General features: G+C 42.2%; 2 protein-coding genes across 2 annotated transcripts in view; both read left to right on the top strand.

Moving 5' to 3' along the window:
* The window catches only part of dnajc1 (DnaJ (Hsp40) homolog, subfamily C, member 1), a 329,426-nt gene that overhangs the window by 261,177 nt on the left and 40,907 nt on the right, over positions 1-27,342 (top strand). Inside the window, exon 9 of the mRNA XM_041183360.1 lies at positions 7,660-7,779. Within this exon, the coding sequence (XP_041039294.1) occupies positions 7,660-7,779 (120 nt within the window). The remainder of the gene's footprint in view (positions 1-7,659; positions 7,780-27,342) is intronic.
* On the top strand, positions 16,725-24,841 carry LOC121275759. Its single transcript, XM_041183359.1, has 2 exons — positions 16,725-16,927; positions 22,433-24,841. Exon 2 carries the CDS (start codon positions 22,442-22,444, stop codon positions 24,338-24,340), a length of 1,899 nt encoding a protein of 632 aa, XP_041039293.1. The 5' UTR covers positions 16,725-16,927; positions 22,433-22,441; the 3' UTR covers positions 24,341-24,841.

The following is a 27,342-nucleotide window of genomic DNA, read 5'->3' on the forward strand; positions in this document are numbered from 1 at the left end:
TAAGCAATGTGTGAAGCTTCTTGGAGAGTTTCACTATTAATTGACATGTGGATACAAGTTCTTATAAAGATGGCCAACTTAAACAGAAGATCAGACACCATGGGATTTTTTATTCTTAAGGTTTCTACATAAGGTTTTTGAAAATATTAAGTCTCATGATCTCAAGAATGCTGATGGAGTAATACTTTATCTTAAATCACTAGGAAAAATTCTCAGGTTTTTCTTTAAAAGAAAAACAGAAAAATTGGATGATTGGTTGAATGATAAACAGCACAGAAATGGTGGCATAGTCGTCTAGTAATCCATAGGCCCAGGCTAATGCTCTGGGGACACGAGTTCGAATGGCAGCTGGTGGAATTTTAATTTGATTAATACAATCTGGAATTGAATACTAGTCTCAGTCATGGTTACCATGAAACTTATCATCAATTGTCGTAAAAATGTCCTTTAGGGAAGGAACTTTTCCATCCTTATCTGGTCTGGCCTATGTATGACTCCGATCCACAGCAATGCAGTTGACTCTTAACTGTCCCCTAAAATGGCCTAGCAAGCCACTCTGTTCAAGGGCAATTAAGGATGGGTAACAAATGCTGACCTTGTCAATGGTGCCCACATCCCATGAAAGAATAAATTTTAAAAAAGCAATCAGTAATGTTTGGAAAAAAATGTTGTAACTTACATACTATATACAGACCTATAAAGTGAATACTGTTCCCTACATCATTCATTTTTAAATTATTTTAAATTTTGTAACTTTACATGCATTGTTAATATATGCACATTACTGACGATAGTTATTACCCTTGTATTTTGGGTCTGATTGGCTGGAACTTGGAGCTGAGCACCATAATTATACAAACAATGCACTATTGAGACTGATGTGCTAAAAATAAGTCTTTAAAACAGTCTGAGTGTCAAGGAATGGTTTTGTACATGGGTTGTTTCTAAAATATGGAGAAGTTCTGTTATGGAGCATTGCAACATTTTGGCATTTTTAAAGAAAAAATTGTTTGTGATAGCAACATAAACACATTTATAGGCCATTCACTTAGATCACGGCTGATCTGTACCGTGACTCCACCTACCTGCCTTTATTCTTCTTAATACCCTTATGTCACAAAAAAAACTATCGATTTCAGTCCAGATATTTTCCAATCGGTCTAACCTCAACAACTTTTTGGGTGGGAAGAATTTCCAATTTCCTTACCCTTTGTATGAAGAAATGCTTCCAGACATCACCTCTGAACAGAGTAGCTCTAATTTTAAGGTTGTATCCCTGTGTTCAGGCCTCTTCCAGTGGAGGAACCATTTTCTACTTATCCTATCAAATCCTTTAATCATCTTAAACACCTCACTTATATCATCCCTTTAATCTTCTATATTTTTTGTACCAGCTTTCTAGCTTTTTCTGATTTCAACTTGGGCCCCTAAATCCTTCTGCTTATCTACATTTCCTCACTTCTTGTCATTTAGAAGTACTCTTTGCTATCTTGGGTCCAACTGAACAACCTCACACTTTATTGCAATGAGCTCCATCTAGCATTATTTTGATCATTTGCTTAATCTAACCATGTCCCTCTGCAACTTCCTGCTCCCATCTACAGTATTTACTATGCTGTCATTAAACTTAAAACATAGTTGGAAGAACATTATTTTCTAAACCATTGTTTGAAGAACGGGATGATTTTTTTCCCACGCCAGGGCAAACCTTTAGTTTAGTCACCAATATTTTTCAGCCCATTTGTACACTGAAGCCATATGAACCTTGCAATATAAATGCAATCAAAAAACCCTTGACACAATGTGTGTGCTAGTTGTTGTTTTGGATCATGCATTTGCTGTAACGTTCCACGACTATAAGTCAAGTATTTATATTTAAATGACCAACTAGCATTTTACCTTTAGATTATAACTAGTGATCATTAGTAATCCACTACAAACATCAATACAAATTGATTTACAGCATATATTATTAAGCAAAGCAGTCATAAATATGATTTGTATAATAGTAAAAACAGAAAATGCTGCAATACTCACCAGGTCAAGCTGCATATGTGGAGAATTAAACAGGGTTAACATTTCAGGTTGATGAATAGATAAATAGGAAAGGCCATTGACCAGAAATGTTAAACAAAAACAGAAACAGAAATACCTGGAAAAACTCAGCAGATCTGGCAGCATCTGTGGAGAGGTGCACAGTTGATGTTTCGAGTCCTCATGACCCTTCAACAGAACTAAGTAAAAATAGGAAAGGGGTGAAATATGAGCTGGTTTAAGGGGGTGAGGGTGTTGTTGGGACAAGAAGCCAGTAATAGGTGGAGATAACCAAAAGATGTCACAGACAAAAGGACAAAGAGGTGTTGAAGGTGGTGATATTATCTAAAGGAATGTGCTAATTAAGGGTAGAAAGCAGGACAGACAAGTTACCGATAGCTCTAGTGGGGGTGGAGTGGGGTGAAGGAATACTAAAATGGCTAAAAGGTAGAGATAAAACAATGGGTGGAAATACATTTAAAAATAACAGAAATAGGCGGGAAAAGAAAAATCTATATAACTTATTGGAAAAGACAAAAAGGAAGGGGAAGAAACGGAAAGGGGGTGGGGATGGAGGAGAGAGTTCATGATCTAAAATTGTTAAACTCAATATTCAGTCTGGAAGGCTGTAAAGTGCCTAGTCGGAAGCTGAGGTGCTGTTCCTCCAGTTTGCGTTAAGCTTCACTGGAACAATGTAGCAAGCCAAGGACAGACATGTGGGCATGAGAGCAGGGTGGAGTGTTGAAATGGCAGCGAATTGTTAACCCTGTTTTTCTCTCTCCGTAGATGCTGTTGTGTATTTCCAGCACTTTTCGTTTTTATTTCAAATTTCAAGCATCCGCAGTATTTTGCCTTTGTGTTAATTTGATTTGTATCCTCAGTTTCATCAATGAATGATATCCTTTTGTACTGCCCTAAATTTTCCCTCTTGAAACCCTCGTCTTTAATCTTTTGTTAGTGGTGGCCTTGGCACAGTTGTCACAATCTTGTTCTGAGTCAGATGGCCATGAATTCAAGTCTCTCCAGGTCTTCAGATAATCTAGCCTCACACTTCAGTGCAGTTCTGAGAGTGCACTGCATTGTTGGAGGTGCCAAGTTTCGGATGGAACATGAAATTCCATCTGCCCCCTCAGGTGGATGGAAAAGTTAAAATCAGGATATTTGAAAGAAGAGCAGCAGAGTTTATCTGGTGTCCTGGCAAATATTTATGCCCCAGTTAACAGCACCAAAAACAGATTAATTGTGCACAAATGAATCATCAATTTGGTTGCTTTATTTACATATCAAACCACAGTGATCACATTTCAAATGTAATCTCTTGGCTGAAAAGCACTTTGAGATATCCTGAAAATGTGAAAGGTGCTATGCAAAAGCATTATTTACTCATTTATTTTTCAATCTCTCTTACTCTCCTGAAGACCTTAATTCTTGCCAGAGTTCCATAGCATCCGTAGCCCTCCAGCACCTGCTGAAGTGGCTATGAGAGGCTGTACAGTGAGTAGAGGTGAGGGAGAATTACAGCAGAACTGAATCCCATCATTTGTACAACAGATTGCTGGCCTGTGATCAGGAGCAATGGCTGATTTTTCTTTTAACTTTCAGAATCCAGGAACAACAGTAATTGTTGAACCAGTACATTCACTTCAGCTTGAGTGTAGTGAAAATAGAGACAGATGTCAGTATGGTACTGGATCCAATTGGTATAGTTCCAACTTGTGTAGAGAGAATTGGGATTAGTAATCATCCTGCAATATGATGCACTTTTTCAAATAATCCTGTTGTTGAAATTACTGGCAACCTCCTGCAAAAAGCTAGGGGTGGGCACTCTCTATATTTTGAGAACCTACCTAATAATTTGTGCTTATCTAGATGGATATGTACAGTAGATCTGGGGTTTACAGCTGCAACAAATGTTTTTATGATCAATTTTTCTGTTATCCTTTATTATTCGTATTTTTGTCTCAAATCAGTTTTTTAAGGCCCATTGGGACCCCCTGCAACTGCAGACTTTATAGACTGAGTTCTTGATTTTATTAAGTAAAATTAATCCTTTGAGTACCAAATTTAATTTAAAATTTACAATATATAAACTTTCACTTGCCTGAGAGTTTTAAAAGCCAAATCCTCCAGTAAAATTTTTAAAAAGGAGACAACAGAAAATATTTGGTGTTGGCTGAGAAACCAGTACAAAGATCCAGTTTAAGATGGTTTGTGATCATTCTCTAAAATTAAAAACATTAACAATATACATGGTTTATTGCAAATAGATTAAATTAGTAAAATGTTATTTTTCAAATAGTGTAAGCAATATCTTAATGTCTGGTACAAAATGTTTCAAACAGAGCTGGGATAACAGACCGCTGCAGCACATAAAGCAAAACCATGCTGCTTTTATGAATTGGTGTTTTATTTTAAATTGCCTAAATGCAATAAGTAATGCCTTTTAATATGGTGAGGCATTTGTAGTGAATGTAAATCTAGTCTCCATCAGTGCAGAGATTGTATTCTGGAAACATTTAATTGGGTTTAGGTCACATATCTGAGCAGGCTACTGTCGTATTAGAATGCAAACGTAGTAATAACAGCTGTCTCCTCGCCATGTGGCATCTGCCATTACTTTGATGTACTGCAGGGATGGATTTTTGGGTCTTGGTTCCAAAAAAAATTGGGAGAAGCATGCTTTTGCTTCCATTTGACTAATAGCAAAGCTTGGTTCAGTGTTAAACCAGGGAGAATCTGCTCATGCAATTAACACCTTGAAAACTTATTTAACTCCTGATTTTAAGGAGTTTGTGCTGCAGTATTCATTCATTCTGTCTGGAGACACAGTTGGCTGTTTCTGTGGAATTTTTAATTAATCACTTAGAATGGATTGCAGCCATTATGGCTCAGCGGCACATTGTGCCTGTCCTTAGTTAACTTGTTACTTGGTAGTTGTGATTTTAAAGAACCCTCTCAGTATGTCACAACAATCTGGTTGCATTTTAGCTAGCTTAAATATTGATTTATTTTGGAGAGGGGGAGGAGACAATGAATCTGTTCCTTTCTCCTAGGATGAGAAAAAATGCTGGACCTTCTTTACAGGAATGAAAGAAATTTGCTAAAATTCCAGTTAAATTGCATTGTTGTGATCCATTCCTAGAATGTGATGCAAGTATGAAGTGTTGATTTTACAAAGCTAATTGAATGATGGTGCTAGCACTAATTTAGGTTTTAATTTAATTTAAGGCATTCAACATCTATTTTGATGAAATGCAGATATAGTTTGCACTGATGAAAGACCTGTGTAACTTGACCCTATTCAAATTCTGTTTGATATATTAACTATTAATTCTGAAATGCCACTCTCAAGTTGGAATCTTTTAATTAGCTATAATATAAAAGTAATGGCCTGCTTGCCAATAGGCAATTTTCTCCCATTTATTAATGTTGTTGACACTATGGCAATTGTAAAATTTAGTGAAATGTTGTACATCTGTTTGAAATGAGAATTAAGAAAACTGCTAATTAACATTGGTTTTGTGGTAGTATACTTTGCTTTGAATATATAAGAGATCATGAAGCATACCTTATTTTGGTTGACATTGTAATAGTAGGACACTGCATACAAGAATGCTAGCACGGATTGTAGAAATGACGATATCTATTCATTTATAATTGCTGAACATTGCAAAACTTGTTTCTATTTTAGTAGCAGTCAAAAAAACACTGATCTGAAAATTGTTTCAATCACTTTATTGCTGCAACAACCTGAGAAAAACCAACTGATCAATTTATGTTGGATTTTAATTAACATCCTTTGAAAGTGCTTCAACTAAGAATTAATGTACTGAAATCTTTCATTGCAGCAGAAACTTTTAAATTTGATGTTTGTTTAAAACCATTGATAATGACTAACTTAAAATTCAGCTGTTATAAACATGCCTGCTTTGAAATCCTGCTCCACTCTGGCCCCATTTTGCATTGAGCACATATGCTTGGGAGTGTAATTTGATACTGTGTGATATGACCTGAGTTTGGGGCAAAGGTGCAGTGCAAACATTAGAGATAGAATTCAGTTCATATCAATACAATCCAAATATAATCTGAGCAGCGGTACAAACCCAGTAAGGGTTATCCTGAGAAAAGCAAAATTGCAGTATTTAATGTAATGGAATTAATACAAGAGTTTTAAAGGAATTGTAGCTGTTATTTAAAATATCAATTAACAGCTGTAGAATGACTTAAACCTTGGAGAAAAACCCTCAGGTCAAAATTTTGTTTAAATGTGATTGTCGCAGTCTTTTATGCAGCTTTAGGAGCTGCATAACTTATGCAGCAATACTTCAATTCTTTACCAAATCTTCAAAATTAGGAAAGATTATCAATGTGTTTACAGTTCATCTTGGACCTAATTTGTGAACTGATAAAAACTGTAATTGAACTTGGTCTTATTCTGTAAAATAGTGGCTCATCAGCTTTTTGCTTCTAATATGATTTCTCTTGTAGTCTGGCCTCCTCAATTTAAAAATAATGAATTGTGGATGGTTTTGTAATGTGGGGTTCATGATTCTAACATAACTTTAGAATATTTTTGTAATTGTATCCAGGAGGCTTTTCAGAACCTTGCCCTCCCTCAATTCACATTTACTGTGTTTACCAATTTTACAGTAATTTTTTGAAGTGATTAAGAATTGCTCCTCAATTATATTGACTCAGACTTTTGTTCTTGTTACTTGCCCTCAAACTGAATTAAGTTATATTTTAAAAAATGCTTTAATTCTTAGTGTAATTTAGGGTGCAATCATAGATGTTCTGAAAAAACTAAATTATTACAATTTCTTTTAGGAGGAAACAGGCTTTCGGAAGAAGTGAAAGAGCCAAAATGTGAGCCAAAACATTGATCACATTTTGGCAATTGTTTACTGGCTTTAAGTGGCAGGTCATATTTATGCCCACTTATCTGCTTCAGGGATCATTCTTGATAGCAGCAGTACAGAATCCACTGAATAACATAGTTTGCTTTGCAAATTAATGCAAATGTCGAGAAACCCTTTACAGGGCAGTGTGCTTTGATTATGACTGAAGTTGCCATTTGGACATGGTGAAAGGAGCATGTTTGAACCATTGATTAGGGGCAGCAGTGAAAAAGTCAGGAAGGCCCCGTTAAGCTTGCAGTGCAGCAGGCGGATGTCAGTGTAGTTTGAGCACAGTGGGAGAATGACAGGGAGGATTAGTGTCAGCAAGAGGCTTTGCGGTAGCTGTGGAGATGGTCCCTAGGGTCACTCACCTCTGTGACTGCACTCTGCACTGACGGCTTAGTAATACAAACCCCATGATGCATGGTTGTTCATTACTAGGGTCAGAGATTATTATATATAAAGTATTTATATCTTCAGGGATTAATTTTTTAACATTCTATTGATGTCTCATGATGGATTCTTTTTTTTAAAAAAACTCTGCACATGATTTACCAAGCTTAAGTATGTTTTGTATGATATTCATTGTGAAGATAGTATGTTTGCATTGGCCTTTTTTGCAAATAAAGCCATTGTTTAGAAACAGCTCCTGTTTCTGCCATTTTTTTGATGAATTTAATTCATTTTATATAACATTTTCCGCCTGTTATTTTGGACATTATTACAGGCACCTGAGTGGGCAGAAGAGGACCTCCGCCAGCTGACAAGAAGTATGGTTAAGTTCCCTGGGGGCACCCCAGGTCGATGGGAAAAGATTGCTCACGAATTGGGTCGATCAGTGGCAGATGTGAGTCACTTGGATTTGCATTGTATATTGAGTGACAAAACTGAACAAGACAGGCAGTGTAAGGGCAGCATACATAGGGTTAGACACTGTCTGAAAAAAAACTGCAATTCTTTTAGGACCTGGAAGTGAACCATTAACTAACTAAGCAAGAAGCAGATGTGGAGGAGTTCCAATCACTGAATCAACAGCTGTAATTGATCAGTTGTACAAGGATTCTAGTACTTGGCGGTTAGGGCTACCGTAATATGATCACAGGAAGACAATACCACAGTGCAAAACTATGCAGAGCCCCTTTTGAGTTGTGAAAGGATATTTTTTACATCGGTTTAGGAAGGCAGTTTATATTTTCAAAGCATCCAGACAGAATACTATAATAACAGATCGATCTACAAGATTCAACAGATGTTTTTGATTGTGAATTTTTAAAAATTATTTTGTTTGAAAACAAAGCATCATTGCCTACTGGTGAAACCATAAATTATAAATTCCATTTGTTAAGCAGAGAATGCATAAAAATGTAATGATCAGAATTATTTTTTATATGTTACTACTTTTTGAACTTTTTAAGAAAAGTTCTCAAAACAAAAGGTTCAAAATGATCGTGTTTGTTATTACAGAAGCTGGCCCCTTCAGTGCATTAAGTTGAATTAAACGAGCATACTTGAAAGCTGGCAAATCAAGAATTACAGACTTCTGTATTCTTGATCATTCCACACATCTAGTACTGAAAACTTTGTTGCTGTCCCTGAATGTGAGGATCCTCCCTTGGGGCCTCCTTGGTTTCTTTTAAATAAAACTTGTATTTAATTGCTCAATCAATATTTCCATATTCCTGAATATAGATTATAAACTTTAAAGATGATAGGTTTCATGTAAAAGTAAAAATTGCTACTCTTCAAATTTTCCACATATGCTACTTCGTAGGTTATTGGTGAGTCAGTAGCCTTTGCATAATCTTTGAAATTTGTAATCTGTAATTGTGAATGAGGCATTTGGATTGCGAAAAAGGGGTTGTTTTGATCATTGAGGATCCTATTGTTAAGCAGCTGCTCATAAATATTTGTCAATTTACTTTAATTATCATGTTTTAAATTAAACAAAAGTAATTCATTACTAACAGAAATATTCATTTCTAAGCAACTTTGTTCTAATTATAAAATATAAACATTATAAAAGTGAATGCACCTCCTGCACTATTACATTCAGTTGGATAATATTCTAAGGAGGGGACTTGCACACTGTAGCACGCAGTGTTCTTGCTCATTTTGCTGGTTCACTTTTGAAAGATGCTACTTATTCTTTGCTGAGTTCCTTATCTATTGAATTGTATTTCTTTGTGTTCAAATAATGTAATTTAAACCAATGAGCTGGAACTATCACACAGACTTTTGTATGACTGAATTGCTAGACACAATATAGGTGGATGAATTATCTCCATTCCTGGTTTTGGCTTTAAAAGTAACGATTGGGAGAGTACTAAATAATGCTTTATATTTTTCTAGAACATATTCTTTGCAGTCTTAAAAGCATGTTGTAAGGAACACATTTTAAAAATATTTTGTCCTCTCCTCTCCTTAAAGCATTGAATTTTTGCTGGGTCATGATTCCAGGGACATTGATCACCAAAGTATCTTGACCAGCTGAAGGCATGGCGGAGCGATTAAAATTGGGCATGCTTAAGAGGCCAGAATTGGATGAGGCCGGTATCCCGGAGGCTTGTTATGCAGGACACGATTATAGAGATAGGGAGGGGTGAGGCCATGAAGGGATTTGTAAACCAGGATGAAAATTTTAAAATCAATATGTTGCTTGACCAGGAGCTGATGTAGGTCAGTGACCTCAAGTAGCAGGTGAATTATTATAAGAAATAGGAGCAGGAGTAGGCCATTTGCCTCATCGAGCCTCCTTTCAATAAGATCATGCCTAATCTGATTGTGACCTTAACTCCATTTTCCCGCTAGCCCCCCACAGCCTTTGACTCCCTTGTCGATCAAAAATCTGTCTAACTCAGCCTTGAATATATACAATGACTCAGCCTCCACTGCTCTCTGTGGAAAAGAGTTCCAAAGACTAACGACTCTGAGGGAAGAAATGCTCCTCATCTCCGTCTTAAATGGGAGATCTCTTATTTTGAAACTGTGTCCCTAGTTCTAGATTCTCCCACGAGGTGAAACATTCTTTCAGCATCTACTCTGTAATCCCCCTCAGAATTTTATGGTTCAATGAGATCACGTCTTATCCTTCTAAACTCCAATGAGTATAAGTCCAACCTGTTCAACCTTTCATAGGACAACCTCTTCATACCAGAAATCAGACTAGTTAACCTTCTGTAAACTGCTTCCAATACAAGTATATTCCTACGCTTGGCCTAAATAGCCAAGTGGTTATGGTACTGGGTTTGTAACCCCAAGATCAAGAGTTCAAATCTCACAATGGCAAACTATGAAACAATGTAACTTCATCTGAAACAGATGGAAATGGGTTTGTACTCGAAAGAGTTACAAGTATATTCCTCAAGTAACGAGACCGAAACTATACACAATTCTCCAGGTGTGGTCTTACCAATTTCCTGTCCAATTGTAGCAAGACTTCCCTACTTTTATACTTCACGCCCCCTTGCAAAAAAAGCCAAAAGCGTGCTAACTTTTTGTGATTAATGTACCAGGACAGCAAGGTCTCTTTGTCCCGCAGCATTCTGTAGCTTCTCTCCTTTGAAATAATGTTCTGCTTTTCTATTCTTCCTGCCAAAGTGGACAAACTCACATTTTGCCAGATTATATTCCATCTGCCAAATTTTTGCCTGCTCACTTAACCTGTCTATATCCCTTTGTACACTCTTCATATACCCATGACAATTTGCTTCCCTACCTATATTTGTGTCATGGAATCTGGTGTTTTGGATGACTTCAAGTTTACACAGGGTAGCATGGGGGACCAGCTAGGAGTGCATTGGAATAGACAAGTCTAGAGGTAATGAATGAAAGAGGGTTTCAGCTGCAGATAAGCTGAGTCAGAGGCAAAGTTGAGCAATGTTATGGAGGTGGAAATAGGTAGTCTAGGTTTTAGTGTGGATGTATACACAAAATGAGGTCAAGTATAACATCAAGGCTGCCAATAGTTTGGTTTAGTGTCAGATTGTAGCCAGGGAGAGGGATGGAGTTGGTAGCTAGGGAACGGAGTTTGTAGTGAAGGCTGTGACTTGGCTTACCAATATTTGGTGGAGATGATTTTCTTTCGCTCCCATCCTGAAACCAAGGACACTGGGACTTGTGAAGTATTGTAAGTGTCACCTCGTCTTGGATCATTTAACTCATCAGCGGGGGAGGATTGAACAGTAAATGTTCTAGGTCTGTAAAGTTTAGCTACTTACTGGATAAGCTTGATAGAATTTTTTTTTATCATTTACCCTTTCACGGGATGTTGATGTCACTGACTAGGTCAGCATTTATTGCCCTTGAGAAGGTGGTGGTGAGCCGTGTTCTTGAACTGCTGCAATCCATGTGGTGTAGGTGCACTCACGTTGTTAGGAAGGGAGTTCCAGGATTTTGACTCAGTGACAGTGAAGAAGTGGCAATATAATTCCAAGCCAGGATGATGTGAGCCTTGGAGTGGAACTTGCTGGTGGTGGTGTTTCCAATCATCTGCCGTTGTCCTTGGTGGTAGAGGTTGCGAGTTTAGAAGGTGCTGGTGAAAGAGCTTTGGTGAGTTCCTGCAGTGCATCTTGTAGATGGTACACACTGTGTGCTGGTGGTGGATGGGGTGCCAGTCAAGTGGGCTGCCTTATCCTGGATGGTGTTGAGGTTCTTGAGTGGTGTTGGAACTGCACTCATCTAGGCAAGTGGAGAGTATTCCATCACACTCCTGACTTATGCCGTCTATATGTTGAACAGGCTTTGGGGAGTCAGGAGGTGAGTTACTCACCACAGAATTCCCAGCCTCTGACCTGCTCTTGTAGTCACCGTATTTATATAGTTGATCCAGTTCAGTTTCTGATCAATGGTAACCCCCAGGATTTTGACAGTGGAGGATTCAACGTTGGCAGTGACATTGAATGTCAAGGGGGGATGGTCATTTGCTGTGTTATGATCCCAGCTGATGTTACCAATGGACATGCCTGATCCCAGAGTTGAATCCAGCTTGATAGATCCTAACTTTTAATTTGTTCGCTTAGATACGTGGAGAGTGCTACTAAACAGAGTCACTGGAGTCAGCTGATGAACTTTTAACAAAAGAATAAAACATTCATTTAGCAAGAAAAGATGAACTATCTTACAATTCTCCTTCACCCACAGCTATACCTTTACAGATATATACAGATTTGTAAGGATAACACAAGTTACAAAAGCTATCTTATACTCCAATATTCACAGTAAGTACACAGTCCACATAAATGTGGTCAGACACACCACACTCTGAAATCAAGTGACAGATGTCACTCAACAGATGCTATGGATCTCTCATCAACTCCCCCCTCCCCAGATGCTTGTAACACCATGAGCCAACCAGTCTGACTGAACTCCGTCTTTCACACGAGGTTTTCCAATCTCCATTCTCTAAGAACTCACCTTGAAATCTTCTCCCAAACTGACTCATTCTCCCAGATGATGTTCAGTTGTCAACAGTACACCACTACTTCATATGCCCATTGCAAATAGTTATCGACCTTCAGTTGTCTCTTTGGACCTTCTGGCTTCTCACAAGCCTTTATCACTTTAAGCTTGAAGCTTGGAGCCTTTCTCTGCTCCCCACTCTTAACTCCACTTAACAGGACCTTTTCCAGGTTCCTGCCCTTCCTTTGACTTGAAGGTATTCTTTGGACTTTCTCCTCTTCCACTCCCCTGGATTTGGGGACTTTCTTCTTTAGCTTGGGACTAGCTTATGTCCCTTTTGCTCTAATCTCTCTGGCAGCTACTTTCAACCAACTTTAGCTTGGAACTGGCTATCTTCCCCTTCTAGGTTGTTTCTTCCTCACATCTGTCTTCAAAACTGAACTCAAAATTGCTGTTTTTTTTTAGTTTTACTGTGTGGGTGGGACCTGCTCCTCTGGACCCCTGTTGCTAGGCAACAGCACAGTTTTTTTCTACTCTTGTGTTTGCTTTACTTTTCTTTAGAAGTCGTAAAACTTATTAGAAATGCAGGCACCTTTTAAAGTGAAAGTAAAACTCAACTTGACCTTTTAACACACAAGTAGAGAAATACAAATCAAACTTAAACTTCAAAGCTAAAACTAACACCCACAAATACAAATGTAAGTTACATAAACTATATCTCTTTCCTAACACCTGTCATTCTGTGGCAAATGTTACTTGCTAATAGTCAACCCATTGTCCACATCTTGCTGCATACGGACACAGATGGCTTCAGTATCTGAGTGCCGCGAATGGTGCTGAACATTGTGCAATCATCAGCGAACATCCTGACTTCTGTCCTTACGATGAAGGGAGGGTCACTGATGAAGCAGGTGAAGTTGGTTGGGTCTAGGACATTTTGGATCTACTTTTGTTATGAATATTATTAATGTAGTGGGACGCTGAATGAATTAAATAAGTTAAATAATGAAAATTATAGTATTTTTCTAAAACTGTGAAGCCTACAAGCCTGACTCACATTTGTTTTCTTCAGGAGTCAAAGTGGATGAGCTGTCCTTCACCAATGTTCTTTACTTCCATTTCTATAATATTGTCGTCTTGCCTCTGTCTCAGCCCATCTGCTGCTGAAACCCTCAGCTGGGCATTTGTTACTCCCAGGCTGGAGTAGGCTCCCATCTTCCAGCCACTGTAAAATTCACCATAATTAACACTCTCCTACTGTATCCTAATGTGCACCAAGTCCCATTCATTCTGTGTTTTGCTAATTGGCTGTGGGGCTCCAACAAGCTCTTAAGCTTAACAAGCTTAAAGCTCTTAACGATGTATTCATATCCCTTCATTGCTTTGTCCCTCCCTATTCCTTAATGTGCTATAACCTTACAACCCTCTGAGAACTCTGCATTCCTCCAATTGCCTTATCTTGTCTATCCCACTTTTCTTTACTTTAAAATTGGCAGCCATGCAATTGTCTATCTGGGCCTTAAGCTCTGGAATTCCATCCTTAAAAAACATTTGCCTATCTACCTCTCTCTCTTCTCTTTAAGGTGCCCCTTCAAACCCATCTCTTCTATGAAGTGCCTTGGTTTTACTACATTAAAGGCACAGTACAATATAAATACAATAAGAACAGAAAATGCCAGAGTGCTGTTTTTATTTCAGACCTCCATTTCGCTTTTGGAGTATAAATGCAAGTTGTTGAGGGGTCAAAACTAATTTTGCAGGCAAGACCAAGTGAGGTTTTGGGGGGGTGGTGGGTTGGTGGTGGGTGTGGTTGGTGGACAGTCGAAATAGATTTAGTAGTAGTGATTGGGCTATGCCAACCATTGGTTTTTGGCACCTAAAGTTTGTTGGAAGAAGGAAAAACTAAGTGGGGTAAAGAACACCACAATTTTGAATGTTGATTGTAGTAGATTTGATAAAATGGAGAGAGGCCACAAAGTTAAAATCATAAGAAAGACTTGATGCTGGAAGTTAATTGCTGCTTTTCTCCACTGCTAAGCAACTGGATAATTGAAATTACGCTCAGATTATTATCTACTTCACATTTACATATTCTACTGTTGAAAAGACAGTATTTGCTGCTTTAGATATGCAAAAGTACCTCCTGGAAGAAAAAAAAATGCCCATTTTAATTGAGCCGCCCATCTGTTCTCTTAACAACACATTACATTTATCTGGCACGTTTAATGAAATAAAAATGTCCCAAAGCGCTTTATTAAAAAGTAATGCATATAGATGCAGAGCTAGAAAAGAAGTTTAAGGGAGGTTTTTTCCAGGTTGAGGGAGAGAGGTTCAAAGAAGGTTTAGGGAGGGAGTGCCAACTGGTTTGAGATAACTGAAGGCTGTGCCATCACTGGTGGGTTGAAGAGTCAGTGGACATCTTTGAGATAGGACACAGAACTGGAGCAGATTGCAGCGATAGGATGGAGCAGGTGTGTGAAGGGATTTACAGATGAGGACATGACTTTTTGAATTAAGTGTGTTGGAGGATGTGGTATGGTATAAGGTCAGGAAGATGGGGGTGATGGACAAGGACGATTTAGTGTTATACAGGGTATGGCAGTAGAGTTTTGTGTGTGAAAGATGGGAAGCCATCAAAGTTTGTGTTGAGTAGTCAGCTCTGGAAATGACAACGGCATATTTAAGGATTTTAAAGGTGGAAGAGCTGAATTGGGTGGAAGGCAAAGCTCTTGATGGATGGGATGTGGGGTTTAGTGTTCAGCTAAGGGTCAAACAGGTTCCAAAGATCAAAACACTTAACTTGCCCAGTCCATTTGTAGTCAGTCGTAAAATATTTGTACTAGCTTTATTTATATGGCTGTTTAAATACCAGCAATATTTTTAATTTGTAACATACACCTTTACAAGTGTTTATTCTTTGTTGAATCCAAACTGATTGTGACGAGATTAACAACCAAAGTGTTGACCAGCTTTTCAGTATAAACTGTTGACAAAGAATTAGTTTCAGACATGAAGTAAAAACTGTCAGAAATATAATGATTCATTTATTGGTGACATGTGGTAATCATTTGATTGTTTTCATCAGCTTTTCACTTGAACCACTTTGTTTATTCCAATCAGAGCTCCTAGTTGCTGACCTGGTTACCTGTACCAGTGTTTTCTTTGTGCTTTCTCACATCTGTTCTTTCCGACTCATTTTCCAAGCTGTGTTTGTCACTCCAGGCTTAGTTCTCATTCGTGTCCCACTATTGCTTATACTGTGGTGTGTGACAAACATCTGACCTGTTATTCTTCAGGAAAAATACATGAATTTAACTGTCTGCCAGGCTGACCAGACTGTAATATGATTATTAACTACCAGAGTGCTAAATTAAAGGCAGGGAAAGCTTGAATGACTTATTTCTAAAGTAATATCATTCATTCAACTCTGAACATGTAAACTGATTCCCTTTCCCTCTGCGGTCACTAATCTCTTGTATTCAGACTTTGATAGCAAGCTGATAGGGGATTTACTGTCTATATGCATAAGAGATTCAGGTAGGAAACAAAACAACAGACAGGTGGGTTGATGCTAGAAGACCTTTTTAATTAGTGTGGAGCCTGACAGCATGTGGCAAAAGGACTGAAGTTAGATAAGCTGTCCCAAGTGTCTTTAAGAAGATGGGGAAACAATGAATGGGCTTTGTACCAAACAGGTTGGAAAACACTGATTCATGTTGCTTTTATATGGATGCAAAAAGAAATCAAAGAAAAATTTACTATCTAGAATTTTATCATGTAATAGCTGCACCATAATCAATGAATCTTGGGTGATTGACAAGACAAAAAAATTGCAGTCAAGCTACGGATTGCAGTATTACTGGTATTTAATGGAAATTCCATCTATTCATTGAAGAAATCACTGTAACAAGCAAAGTTGACCAGTAAATGTTTTTCAGACACTTTTATGTTAGTCACTCTGTAATGAAATTTGGACGATGTCAGATTTTTTTTTAAAGATACAGTGACTAAGTAGGCTAGTAGCAGTGTTGGATTGCAGAAAAAGAGAGTGCATTCATAAATGTCATCATGCAGTTTTGCAGAAAGGGGTCTCATTCAAAATTAATCTTGAGTACAGTGTCTTTTGAGATTTGAAAAGGTTGCTTGACTGTTGGATAGATTTTTTTGTAAATTTTGAATGCATGTTATACATTGGGAGGGATTTGTGTTTTAAACGGTTTGTAGTCTGAAGTTTTTTTAAACTTAAATGGCCCTGCATAAATTGCTGTTTGTAATATAAGGGGTTAACATGGTGTCCCAATACATGCAAGATTGGATCCAGGCACCAGTTGACCTTGAACACAAGACGTTGCTAAGAGACTTCCTGTTATCTACTGAAGGGAGTCGGAGCCGAAACCGCATGGGAACAATGTCCAGTACTAAACAATGTGTTGGACGAGTGCCCAACGCGGACTCAGTGAACTCGGCAAGTAGCGCATATATAAGCCTGGAAAGTCCCCAGTTCGGGGAGTCTGCTCCGGGTTGCATTAATCGCTGAGCGTGGGTCACAGGCAGCATCTCCACAGAACTGACGGCTCCCAGTTCCAGTAATCCGTGGAGTAAGTATATAGTCAATTATGCCAGACCCGTTGTGAGTATTGGATCTGGCTTCTATCCTATGTAAGCTAGGTAGGAAACAAGCAAAATAAAATAATATTATCCTAGCAAGCTAGTCTCCTGTTCTTTGTTTCCGCATCAAACTACCCGCCTGCGAACCTGATCCTCATAATTTCTTAAAACATTTTGGCGTAGTCGGCAGGATCAATCGCAATTGAGGAGGGATTTTGATGCGAAACAATGTTTGGGAAAAGGAATAAGAAACCAGAAGGGCAGGCCGAGGCGGTTGCGGTCCCAGGATGGCAAGGGCCGTGGCATAGTGTAGCGGCCTGTTTGCGGAAGGGTGGGGGGCGACCGGAAAACTGGGAGGCCGAAGGCGTAGGAACCACCCCAGGGTCGCTGCTGTCCACCCTTGAGAAAATCCCGGTCCCCTCAAGGAACCCCTTGCCAGGGATCCAGAGGCGGATGTGGGCTTGTGCGGCGGCTTGTAAGCAGCAGTCTGACAGGCGTCAGAAGTTGGAGGCTGAAATAGCAACCCTTAAGCATGAGCAGGGGCTCAGTAGCGGGGATGCCTCCGTGTTAAGACAAGAAATTATAAAACTAAAGGCAGAAATAGCAGCACTAACGGAATTAGCGGGGCGGGCGATCACACATTTGTCGTCTAGTAAGCGGAAGAGTGAGCGAAAGCGCCCGCGCTCCGTGAACCCCACTCAAATAAGGGCGTTTGTGGCACAGCTAAATAATGGGGACGGCTGGGATATTGACCACTGGGACGGGAATATATGGGGGGACTCGGACGATCAGTACGAAGACGAACTGCCGCCCCAGGTGCGAGCGAACCCGGTCGTCCGAAGAAAACAGGTTCAGAGACGGCCTCCTGTTAGGTTTGAAGTTTTGCTAGATGATGAGGGACATCCCCAACGAAATGAGCGGGGAGAACCCATCCATCATGAGATTCCCCAGTTGCAGCCTCCTCCGGAATTCTCTGAGTTGACGGAGGATTTTACTACGGAAGAAGTGTTATATATCACCCAAAAGACCCGCCGCAATCCTGGGGAGCCCATTGAATTGTGGTTGGTGAGGCTTCTGGAAGAAGGAGGACAGCAAGTCCAAGTAGATTTTCAGGATGCGCCCAAATTCGGGGGATTGGCCAAAGATGCGGCAATAGACCTGGCATATAGACGGCAGGCTAAAGATATGATAGGGGAGAGGGGTACAGGGACTCTGTTCGGGATGTACGCCCGAGCAGTGGCCGAACAATACCTGTTCCCGTCTGATTGGCCCCCCCTGGAGGGGACGTGGACTACGATTAAGGAAGGAATACAAAGATTGACCCGGTTATGTGTACGAGATGCCTTGCTGTTAGGAGTCTTGGATGAGGTGGAAAATGTCGACGTGAGCAAGCAAGCTAGGGATCATTTGGTAAAAACGGCTCCCCCACATTATAAGCCGTTGCTACTTACCATAATGTTGAGTGGCAAAGGAGAGACGCTAGGGGAGGCTCGGAGTATGATGCGGGAGATGGGAGGACTGGGAGATTGGGGAACGCAGGGCCGGGGTGATAATGGGACTAGGGAGGGACGTCGCTCGGAAACTCGAGGGGACTCTAGATCCAACCCCAATCAAGGAGCTAACCCCGGGCCCTCCCGCCGAGCCCTATGGCAGGCGTTGATGCAAGCACAAGTCCCGGTTGCGGATGTCGATGGGAGACCCACGAGGGAACTGCAGGAAATGTGTAAACGAAAGGGACTTAAAGTATCCAGGGTAGAAACTGAGGCCCGCGAACCACGGGTGACGGCAGAGGAGTTGGTAGAGTTATTAATACAGAAATGCCAGTTTAGGGAGGCAGGAAACGTCGCGTCGGGTGGAGGGAAAACCCCCACCCGACCACAGTGGGAGTCCTCCGAGGAGGAGGAAGGAGAGGTGACAACCCCTTACAGGGAATGTTGCAAGGTAGATCGGCGCACTCGCAATGCGAATAAGAAGGGGAAAAATAAGAGAGGAAGGGGTGCTAAGCGCCTGTACCCGGCGTTGTCAGAAGAGGACGAATGGGAGGACCAATAGGGATCGGGCCAAGCCCCGAAGATTTGCCCACAAATGAGCCAATGGTCAGCCGACGACATTAGACCGCATGTGGCAGTGACCATTTACTGGCGCAAATCTGTTCAGACGGTTATGGCTCTAGTGGACACAGGGGCGGAGGCCACCCTAATCCATGGAACTCCCCATAAGTTTAAAGGGACCCCAGTCACTTTAGTGGGATTGGGAGGAAATTTGATAGAGGGAAAAATGGTGCAATTGCCCCTGAGAATAGGGGCAATGCCGATTAGGACCCACTCTGTAATTATAACGCCGGTCCGTGAGTGGATCCTAGGAATGGACGTGCTGGCAGGGCTAACTCTATACCTGCGACACGGTAAATTTGAATTTGGAACCTTGATACACTGCCGTACGGTGTTGGTGGGAAAGGTGAAAATGGATCCCTTCCCCATCCCAATAGCCGAAAAAGTGATTAGCCTACGACAGTACAGAATTCCCGGCGGACACAAAGAGATCTCCGCCACCATTAAGGACTATTTAGAAGCGGGGGTGTTGAAAACGTGTACAACGGCCTGGAATAACCCGTTGTGGCCGGTCCATAAGGCTGATGGATCCTGGCGAATGACGGTGGATTATCGGCAGTTGAACCGCCATACCCCTGCCCTGACGGCGGCGGTGCCTGACGCCGTTACCATTATAGGACGAATACAACATCACCCCGGTACTTGGTACGGAGTGATTGATCTAGCCAATGCCTTCTTTACTATCCCAATTCCCGAGGATAGACAGGAACAGTTCGCCTTCACGTGGGAAGGTAGACAGTTCACGTTCACACGGTTGCCTCAAGGCTATCTGCATAGCCCCACCATATGTCATAGGATAGTGGCGGAACATTTGGCAAGGTTCGAAGTGCCGGACCATGTAATGATTTCCCACTATATTGACGATATAATGATACAAGGTAGTGGGCAGGCCCAGATACAAACACTGTTGGACGCATTAGTCCAACACATGAAGGGGTATGGATGGGAAATCAACCCGGCAAAGATACAAGGGCCTTCCCAGACCGTGAAGTTCCTGGGGATAATTTGGAATAAAGGGGAACGAGAAGTTACCGGGAAGGCCAGGGATAAGATTCAGGCCTTTGCAGTTCCTCACACGCAAAAGGACGTACAGCAATTTATCGGACTATTTGGCTTTTGGAGGCAACATATACCACATTTGGGACAGATACTGAGGCCATTATACCAAATTACCAGGAAGAAGGCAGAGTTTGAATGGACTAATAACCATCAACTCGCCTTCGAGATGGCCAAACAAGCGATACAGCAAGCAGTATCTTTGGGAAAAATACAGTCAGGACCGGTCGAATTGCAGGTTTCGGCACAGGGAGACTATGCAAATTGGAGTCTATGGCAAAAACAAGGACGCGTAAGAAAGCCGTTGGGGTTCTGGTCTCGGAAACTACCCCCGGCGGGGGGGAGGTACACCCCCTTTGAGAAACAACTGTTGTCCTGCTACTGGAGCTTGGTGGAAACCGAGGCCCTGACAGCGGGACACGAAGTGATTATGAGAACGGCCATACCCATTCTCCCGTGGGTAATGAGTGATCCCACTACACATAGGATAGGGACGGCCCAAGCAGAAGGGGGTGTCAGTCTTACATGAGCAAGTGGCGGAGGCCCCCGAGGGAGGGGAAGTGAGGTTTGAGGTGATTGAATAAAAGGTACGACGAGCTGACGTCGGAAGAGCAAGCCACCGCTTGGTTTGTGGACGGCTCGGCACAATGGAAGTCAGGACGGCGTAGGTGGAAGGCCGCTGCGTATAATCCCAAGCAAGGGATCACCTTGGAAGAATTGGGAGAGGGGAAGAGTAGTCAGTGGGCCGAGCTCAAGGCGGTGCATATGGTAATTATGCAGGCCGGAATTATTGGGGTACATCTATTTTCCGACTCCTGGTCAGTAGTTAATGGAATGACTCAGTGGATGCCTACATGGCAGACCAATCAGTGGATGATCCAAAGTCGGGAAGTATGGGGTAAGCCGCTGTGGGAGGAAATTTGGGAGAAAGCTCAACATTTGAGGATATTCATCACACATGTAGATGCCCATACGTCCCGAAACGACGCCGAGGCCCTTCACAACCGATATGTGGACGGCATAGTTCGAGCCATGGTAGTACAAAGGGACACCTCGGTGGATCTAGCCAGATGGGCACACCAACAGGCTGGGCATTGGGGGGTACAAGGGACTCTACAATGGGCCCGGGATCGGGGCATAGACCTACTAGTAGATGATGTAAAAACTGCAGTGAATCAGTGTGAGCAATGCCAACACCAAAGACAGGGAGTGCCTCAGCATATGATGGGACACATTCACCGAGGAGAAAGCCCCGGCCAAAGCTGGCAGATGGACTTCGTGGGCCCATTGCCCACGTCCCAGGGATGTAGGCACATTTGCACAGCAGTGGACACCATGTCCGGGGTCCTGGTGACCCATCCTTGTCGCCATAATAATCAGCAGGCAACCCTGCGATGTTTAGATATGATAGAACAATTCTATGGGATGCCTATGCAGGTCCAGAGCGACAACGGTTCGCACTTTACAGGAGGGCGGATAAAGCAATGGTGCAACGATAACCATGTCGAATGGATATACCATGTGCCGTATCATCCGCAAGCAGCGGGACTGATTGAACGAATGAATGGGATCTTGAAGTCCTCCCTCCGGAAGGCGGGGGGGGCAAATGATTTGACAAATTGGAAAAAGAACCTCATCCGGGTGGTGAAACAAATTAACAATCGCCCATTGGGGAATGGGGTTACACCCTTAAATAGGATGATAAAGGTATGTGACACGCCCGAGGCGCGTCCCATTAAAATGTGGAAATTCGATGCAGAAGCGGAACTGCCAGTCCGAGCCACCCCGGCATCGGCGGGACTTGATTTGCGGGCCTTGACCACCCGAACGTTGGTGCCCCAAGTTCCCACGGCGGTTAAAACCGGCTTGGGATTAGTTTGCCCTTCCGGGACTTACGGACACATTCTCCCACGATCTGGGTTATCACTGAAAGGGATCGATGTTATGGGTGGAGTTATTGACGCAGACTATCAGGGAGAGATTGGGGTTATCCTAGTCAACATCACCACCGAGCCCTACGTAGTTAATAAGGGGGATAAGATCGCCCAACTGGTAATTAAACCCTGTGACATGTCCGCTGTGGAGGAGACGGGGGCCCCTACAAAAATAACCGAGCGGGGAACCGGGGGTTTCGGATCAACTGATGTAAAAGGGGCTAAAGTCTGGGTACGTCAGCCAAATGGCCCTCCAAAACCGGCAGAAATAATCGCCCAAGGGAAGGATAGTCTGGTGACAATAATGTATCCAGGGGACTCAGCCTGGCATAATGTGCCGGCAAACCAATGCTACCTCCGAGAAACATGAGCCCACGTCTTCTCGTCACCATAGATCCGGATCATGGCATGGTGGTGGGCCCTGAACGTGCTATGGACTGTTGGAATCCTGGGTCGGAGTATGTCAAGACCCGGGTCGAAAGTAAAGCACGAGGCCGGCGCTCTGGGGCAGATCGTCAGCTGGGAAACCAGTGACCAAGAGCGAAGGCAGGACAATTTTACATGCCCCTCCGGGCAACAATGTGACATTATGACTATCACCAGCAATTGCACGTTATATCAGTGCAAAGGCATTTTTGAAGACGCAAACACCACAGTGGCCCCGGGCTGTGTACTGACTATTCACACCTGGGTGAATATGTGTTCCCAAGGACAATGTCATGAGGGTGGTATTGAATGGACTACTATTATCACCAACCAAGAAATGAAGATTACCAATGGGACGCCAATTACTGGCAGAGGCCCAATGGACTGGTTGATCAGGAAAGAGTCTCGTATCCCGAAACATCAACCGCCTTCGACGACATCGTTATTTGACGTTAGAATATGTGTCGGTGACAGCACTAACTGTGGGGTATGCGATGTTGTAACAACTGTACCAAAGGTACACCACACGCACCTGGCCCCTATAGCGTCGACTTGTCAGACCATGGCCAGCACCGCCGCACAAACCAATGTACATTGGCAAGTCCGACTGCCAGTCATACCCGAATGTAACCCTAAACGGCGACGACGGGCGTGGTACGATACCTTGTTAGGAGGGGCAGGGACAGTAATGGGGATATCCAATGCCATAGACTCTGAAGTGACCCGTGCTAAATTATCCAGTACGGGGCAAGCAACTGCACAAGGCCTGTACACTATTGGCCGATGGATGCCGTCGGCCATGATGACGCAGGAAGAGACTGCACGAATTTTGCTGCATTCCTTAAAATGGGAATTGGACGTGTGGGATTCGACTCAACGGCTGTTCCAAAATTTTACTGTACAGATGAACTGGACAATTTGCGGTATCCAAATGCTGCATGCACATTTGCAAAAAGAACGATTTTTACGAATAGTCACTTCGCCTAATGTTCAGGCCTGGCGAGGGGTGTGGAACGTATCTGAGAAATTATGGATGAACACCTATCCGGACAAAACATGGTGTAATGCAACGCTGTGTAAAGGACATTTTGTAACCTTGAATGTAACTGATTTTGTGACGGTGTGCCGATATTACGTATTGCCGGTCATTACATCTGATGGATATTACTTTCTCAAAACAAAAGGGAATTGGTTCAGTCCGGACACCAATCTTACCTATGACTTGTCCGCGTGTGAGCAGGCGGATCAAGGAAAGGCCTGTCTGTTGATGGATCGATATCGAGACCCGTGCCTTACAGAAGACACGGCTTTGTGTGAATGGATGATTGAGGCACCCCGAGATATGATGTGGCAGATTGGTCCCCATACGCTCTGTGTGGCCACTAGTCATGCCCATGCCTTACTCCCGACGACCCCTTTTTCAGGTTGCCTTACTGGCATCTATCGATGGCGGTGGCAGAACCATACTTACCTATTGACCAATTACAGCGGAACGCAACACCTCACCACTATGCAGTGGCAGGTATGGCTGCACCCTTGGAGTATCTCGCTAGAGCGTTTTAAACAGGCCCTCGATCGCTCGGAAGAGCTAAAGCAGATATTGCGACAACATCAAATCAATGTTACCCGGGTGACTGTGTCCACCTTTATACATGGCCAAAAGGTAGTACACGCTGCTCATGTAGTAGAGGTGGAATCCGCCCATCACTGGTGGGATCTGTTCAATGGGCTGTCAACTACGGCACGACGTTCCCTATTTCCTCCGTTGTTCATTTTAATCGGAGTTTTAGTGATTCTGACCTGTTGTAATATACTGACCTGTACGTATGTTTGCCGTGTGCGGCAGCAACTGGAACAAAACATGTACATGTTATAACAATGTATTGCTTATTATTATGTATTTGTATAATCGTTACATGTATTGGGCCAATCAGTGGAATGTAATATAAGGGGTTAACATGGTGTCCCAATACATGCAAGATTGGATCCAGGCACCAGTTGACCTTGAACACAAGACGTTGCTAAGAGACTTCCTGTTATCTACTGAAGGGAGTCGGAGCCGAAACCGCATGGGAACAATGTCCAGTACTAAACAATGTGTTGGACGAGTGCCCAACGCGGACTCAGTGAACTCGGCAAGTAGCGCATATATAAGCCTGGAAAGTCCCCAGTTCGGGGAGTCTGCTCCGGGTTGCATTAATCGCTGAGCGTGGGTCACAGGCAGCATCTCCACAGAACTGACGGCTCCCAGTTCCAGTAATCCGTGGAGTAAGTATATAGTCAATTATGCCAGACCCGTTGTGAGTATTGGATCTGGCTTCTATCCTATGTAAGCTAGGTAGGAAACAAGCAAAATAAAATAATATTATCCTAGCAAGCTAGTCTCCTGTTCTTTGTTTCCGCATCAAACTACCCGCCTGCGAACCTGATCCTCATAATTTCTTAAAACACTGTTGAAGTTGTTAGATTTGAAAACTTGGTAAAGTAAGGGCATTGGTATTTTAAACCCATTGTAGCACGTGAGGTTAATGTGGCGTTTGATGTAGCAAATGGCAAAATAGCTTGATAAAGTAGCGAAGGTATAATGTTATTCAGTCTAATGAATGTATAATTTCTAGCACCATAATTATTGATATGTGATTTAAAATCACCAGATCTTGCTTATTTTAAGGTCCATGAAACTACTTTTAAGTAAAAAAAAAAATGGTATCATCTCTGTAAAACGTTCATTGTAAATATTGTGTTAGCTGTGGCTCAATGGTAGCACTCGCTGGCCCCTGAGTCAGAAGGTTGTGGGTCCTGGCCCGCTGCAGAGACTTGAGCACAAAATGTAGATCAATACTCCACGGCAGTATTGAGGGAGTGGTGCACTATTGGAAATTCTGGGCTGGATTTTTATGGAGTCAAGGCGACTACTTGAAGGTTTGAAAATGACGGACGGGATCAGATTCCTGGATTCCCAACCCGATTCCTAGAGTTTCCGATTTTCAGCAGGGTCTTTGAAGGGTGCAGATTAGTTCAGGTCATGAGCCTGCACCCTGTATTCCTAACCTGGCTGACTCCATTGGGGGAATAGGCATGTCCTAGTCATCCATAATTTTCATGGAATCGGGCCAGCTTTTCAAACAGTCGTTGTTCGTGGAACCTCAAAAGTGTCATGAAGCATAGTCTGCATGAGGGAACTTGTTGAAAGGTAAGTTCAAAAAGTTGTCTTCCTGCTCCTCATGCCAAGGTGTGCCCCTGACCAACTCCAATGGCCTCCCGTGTCTAGCTATTGCACTTCTCTGCCCATTTATCCATTATTCACTGTATAGAACCAGTGAACCTTATAGTGACAATAGGATGTGTAAAAAAAAAAAAGTTTTTTTAAAAAGTCATCCATTGATAACTTTCCACTTTCTGAAAAATGATCTTTTTATCACAGGCCAGTAAAAGTGTCAATCATCCAGACCCTTTAAAGTATCAGTAACAGAAACAACAAGCACTTGAAACCTCTGTCTTGTGCAAATAACCATTATGCAATTGACAGCATAGATTAAATAGTCAGAATTGTCAATCAAACAATGTTTTCCCTGGGGCTCAGGTGTTTCAGCATTCTAATGGATTTGTGGGCTCTCAGCCAAGCCTCATTACGCATTCTTGGCTGAGAGGCCTTTTAAACAGCTTGTCTCTACACCCGGCAGCCCATGTAGCTGCCACTGAACTCTTCCCTGAGTCGGCTGGCTTTACCTGCCCCTCTTTCTCCCCCAATGGAATGAAACTCCTGTCCTTCCTGGCACTTTCTCCTGAGGTGGCCAGGCGAAGCTGGGAATTTTCCTGACACCCACTTCCCACCTCAAGGATGAAAATCCAGCCCACTGTCCTTCAAATGAGATGTTACACCAAGTCCGTGCTCTTATATTTTCCCTCTCCCTGCTCCTTTCTCCCTTTCTCTACCACTCTTTACTGTCTTCTCCTACTCATCCTTTGTCTTGCCTTCCCTCTCTTGCCTCACCATCTTGTCCACAAGACCCACATCCTCTATCATCTTTCCACTAAACTGCTTTTGAACCGACTTTTCTTCCTGGTGTCAATGTTTGCTGGTGTTGTAAATAGTTCTCTCTCTTCAGTTACTGTCCCTCTTTCTTTCAAATCTTCAGTCATCACCCCTTTCGTCAAAAAACAATCCCTGATCTCTTTGTCCTTGCAAACTACCGTCCCATTTCTCATCTGCCTTTCCTGTCAAGTCCATGAACATGTTGTCATCTCCATGTCCACTTTCCCAGAACTCCATGATTGTTTCCCTTCAATCTGTTTTCCGCAGTGCCACAAAACTGAGATGGCTCTTAACCAAACTGCCAATGTGACTGTGACAAAGATAAACTATCTCTCCTAATCCTTCTTGATGTGACTTTGACCTTTGACACAATTGATCACACCATCTTCCTCCAATGCTACTTCCAACATTTTCCAGCTGGGTGGGACAGCACTCAATGGTCCCATCCTTATTTATCTTATTGTAGGCAGTGAATAATCTACCAAGGTTTTTTTCTAAAGTCGACTGTCCCATCACAACCCCCCTCCATATTTCTCATTGGTATGTTTATCTTGCAACAACACCTGAAAACACAGCGCCAGTTTCCATATGTACTGACAATACCCAGCTCTAAATCACCACCCATCTCTCTCAGCCACCTGTGAGAATTGATATTTTTCTAAGATTTTGGGGAATATTCTATTATTCTGTAAAGAAGGGGGTGTGTGTGTGTGTGTGTGTGTGTGAGAGAGAGAAATTTAATTAAGCCGGGCAAGAGGTTGATAGGAGTCAGACTGTCTGGGTGTTTGGAAACATGAAAAGATTAAAGGTGTTAAGTTTGAGGTACAAGTAAATAGGTTAGA

The sequence above is a fragment of the Carcharodon carcharias genome, chromosome 3, assembly GCF_017639515.1.
Source record: "Carcharodon carcharias isolate sCarCar2 chromosome 3, sCarCar2.pri, whole genome shotgun sequence".
In the NCBI taxonomy this organism is placed as follows: Eukaryota; Metazoa; Chordata; class Chondrichthyes; order Lamniformes; family Lamnidae; genus Carcharodon; species Carcharodon carcharias.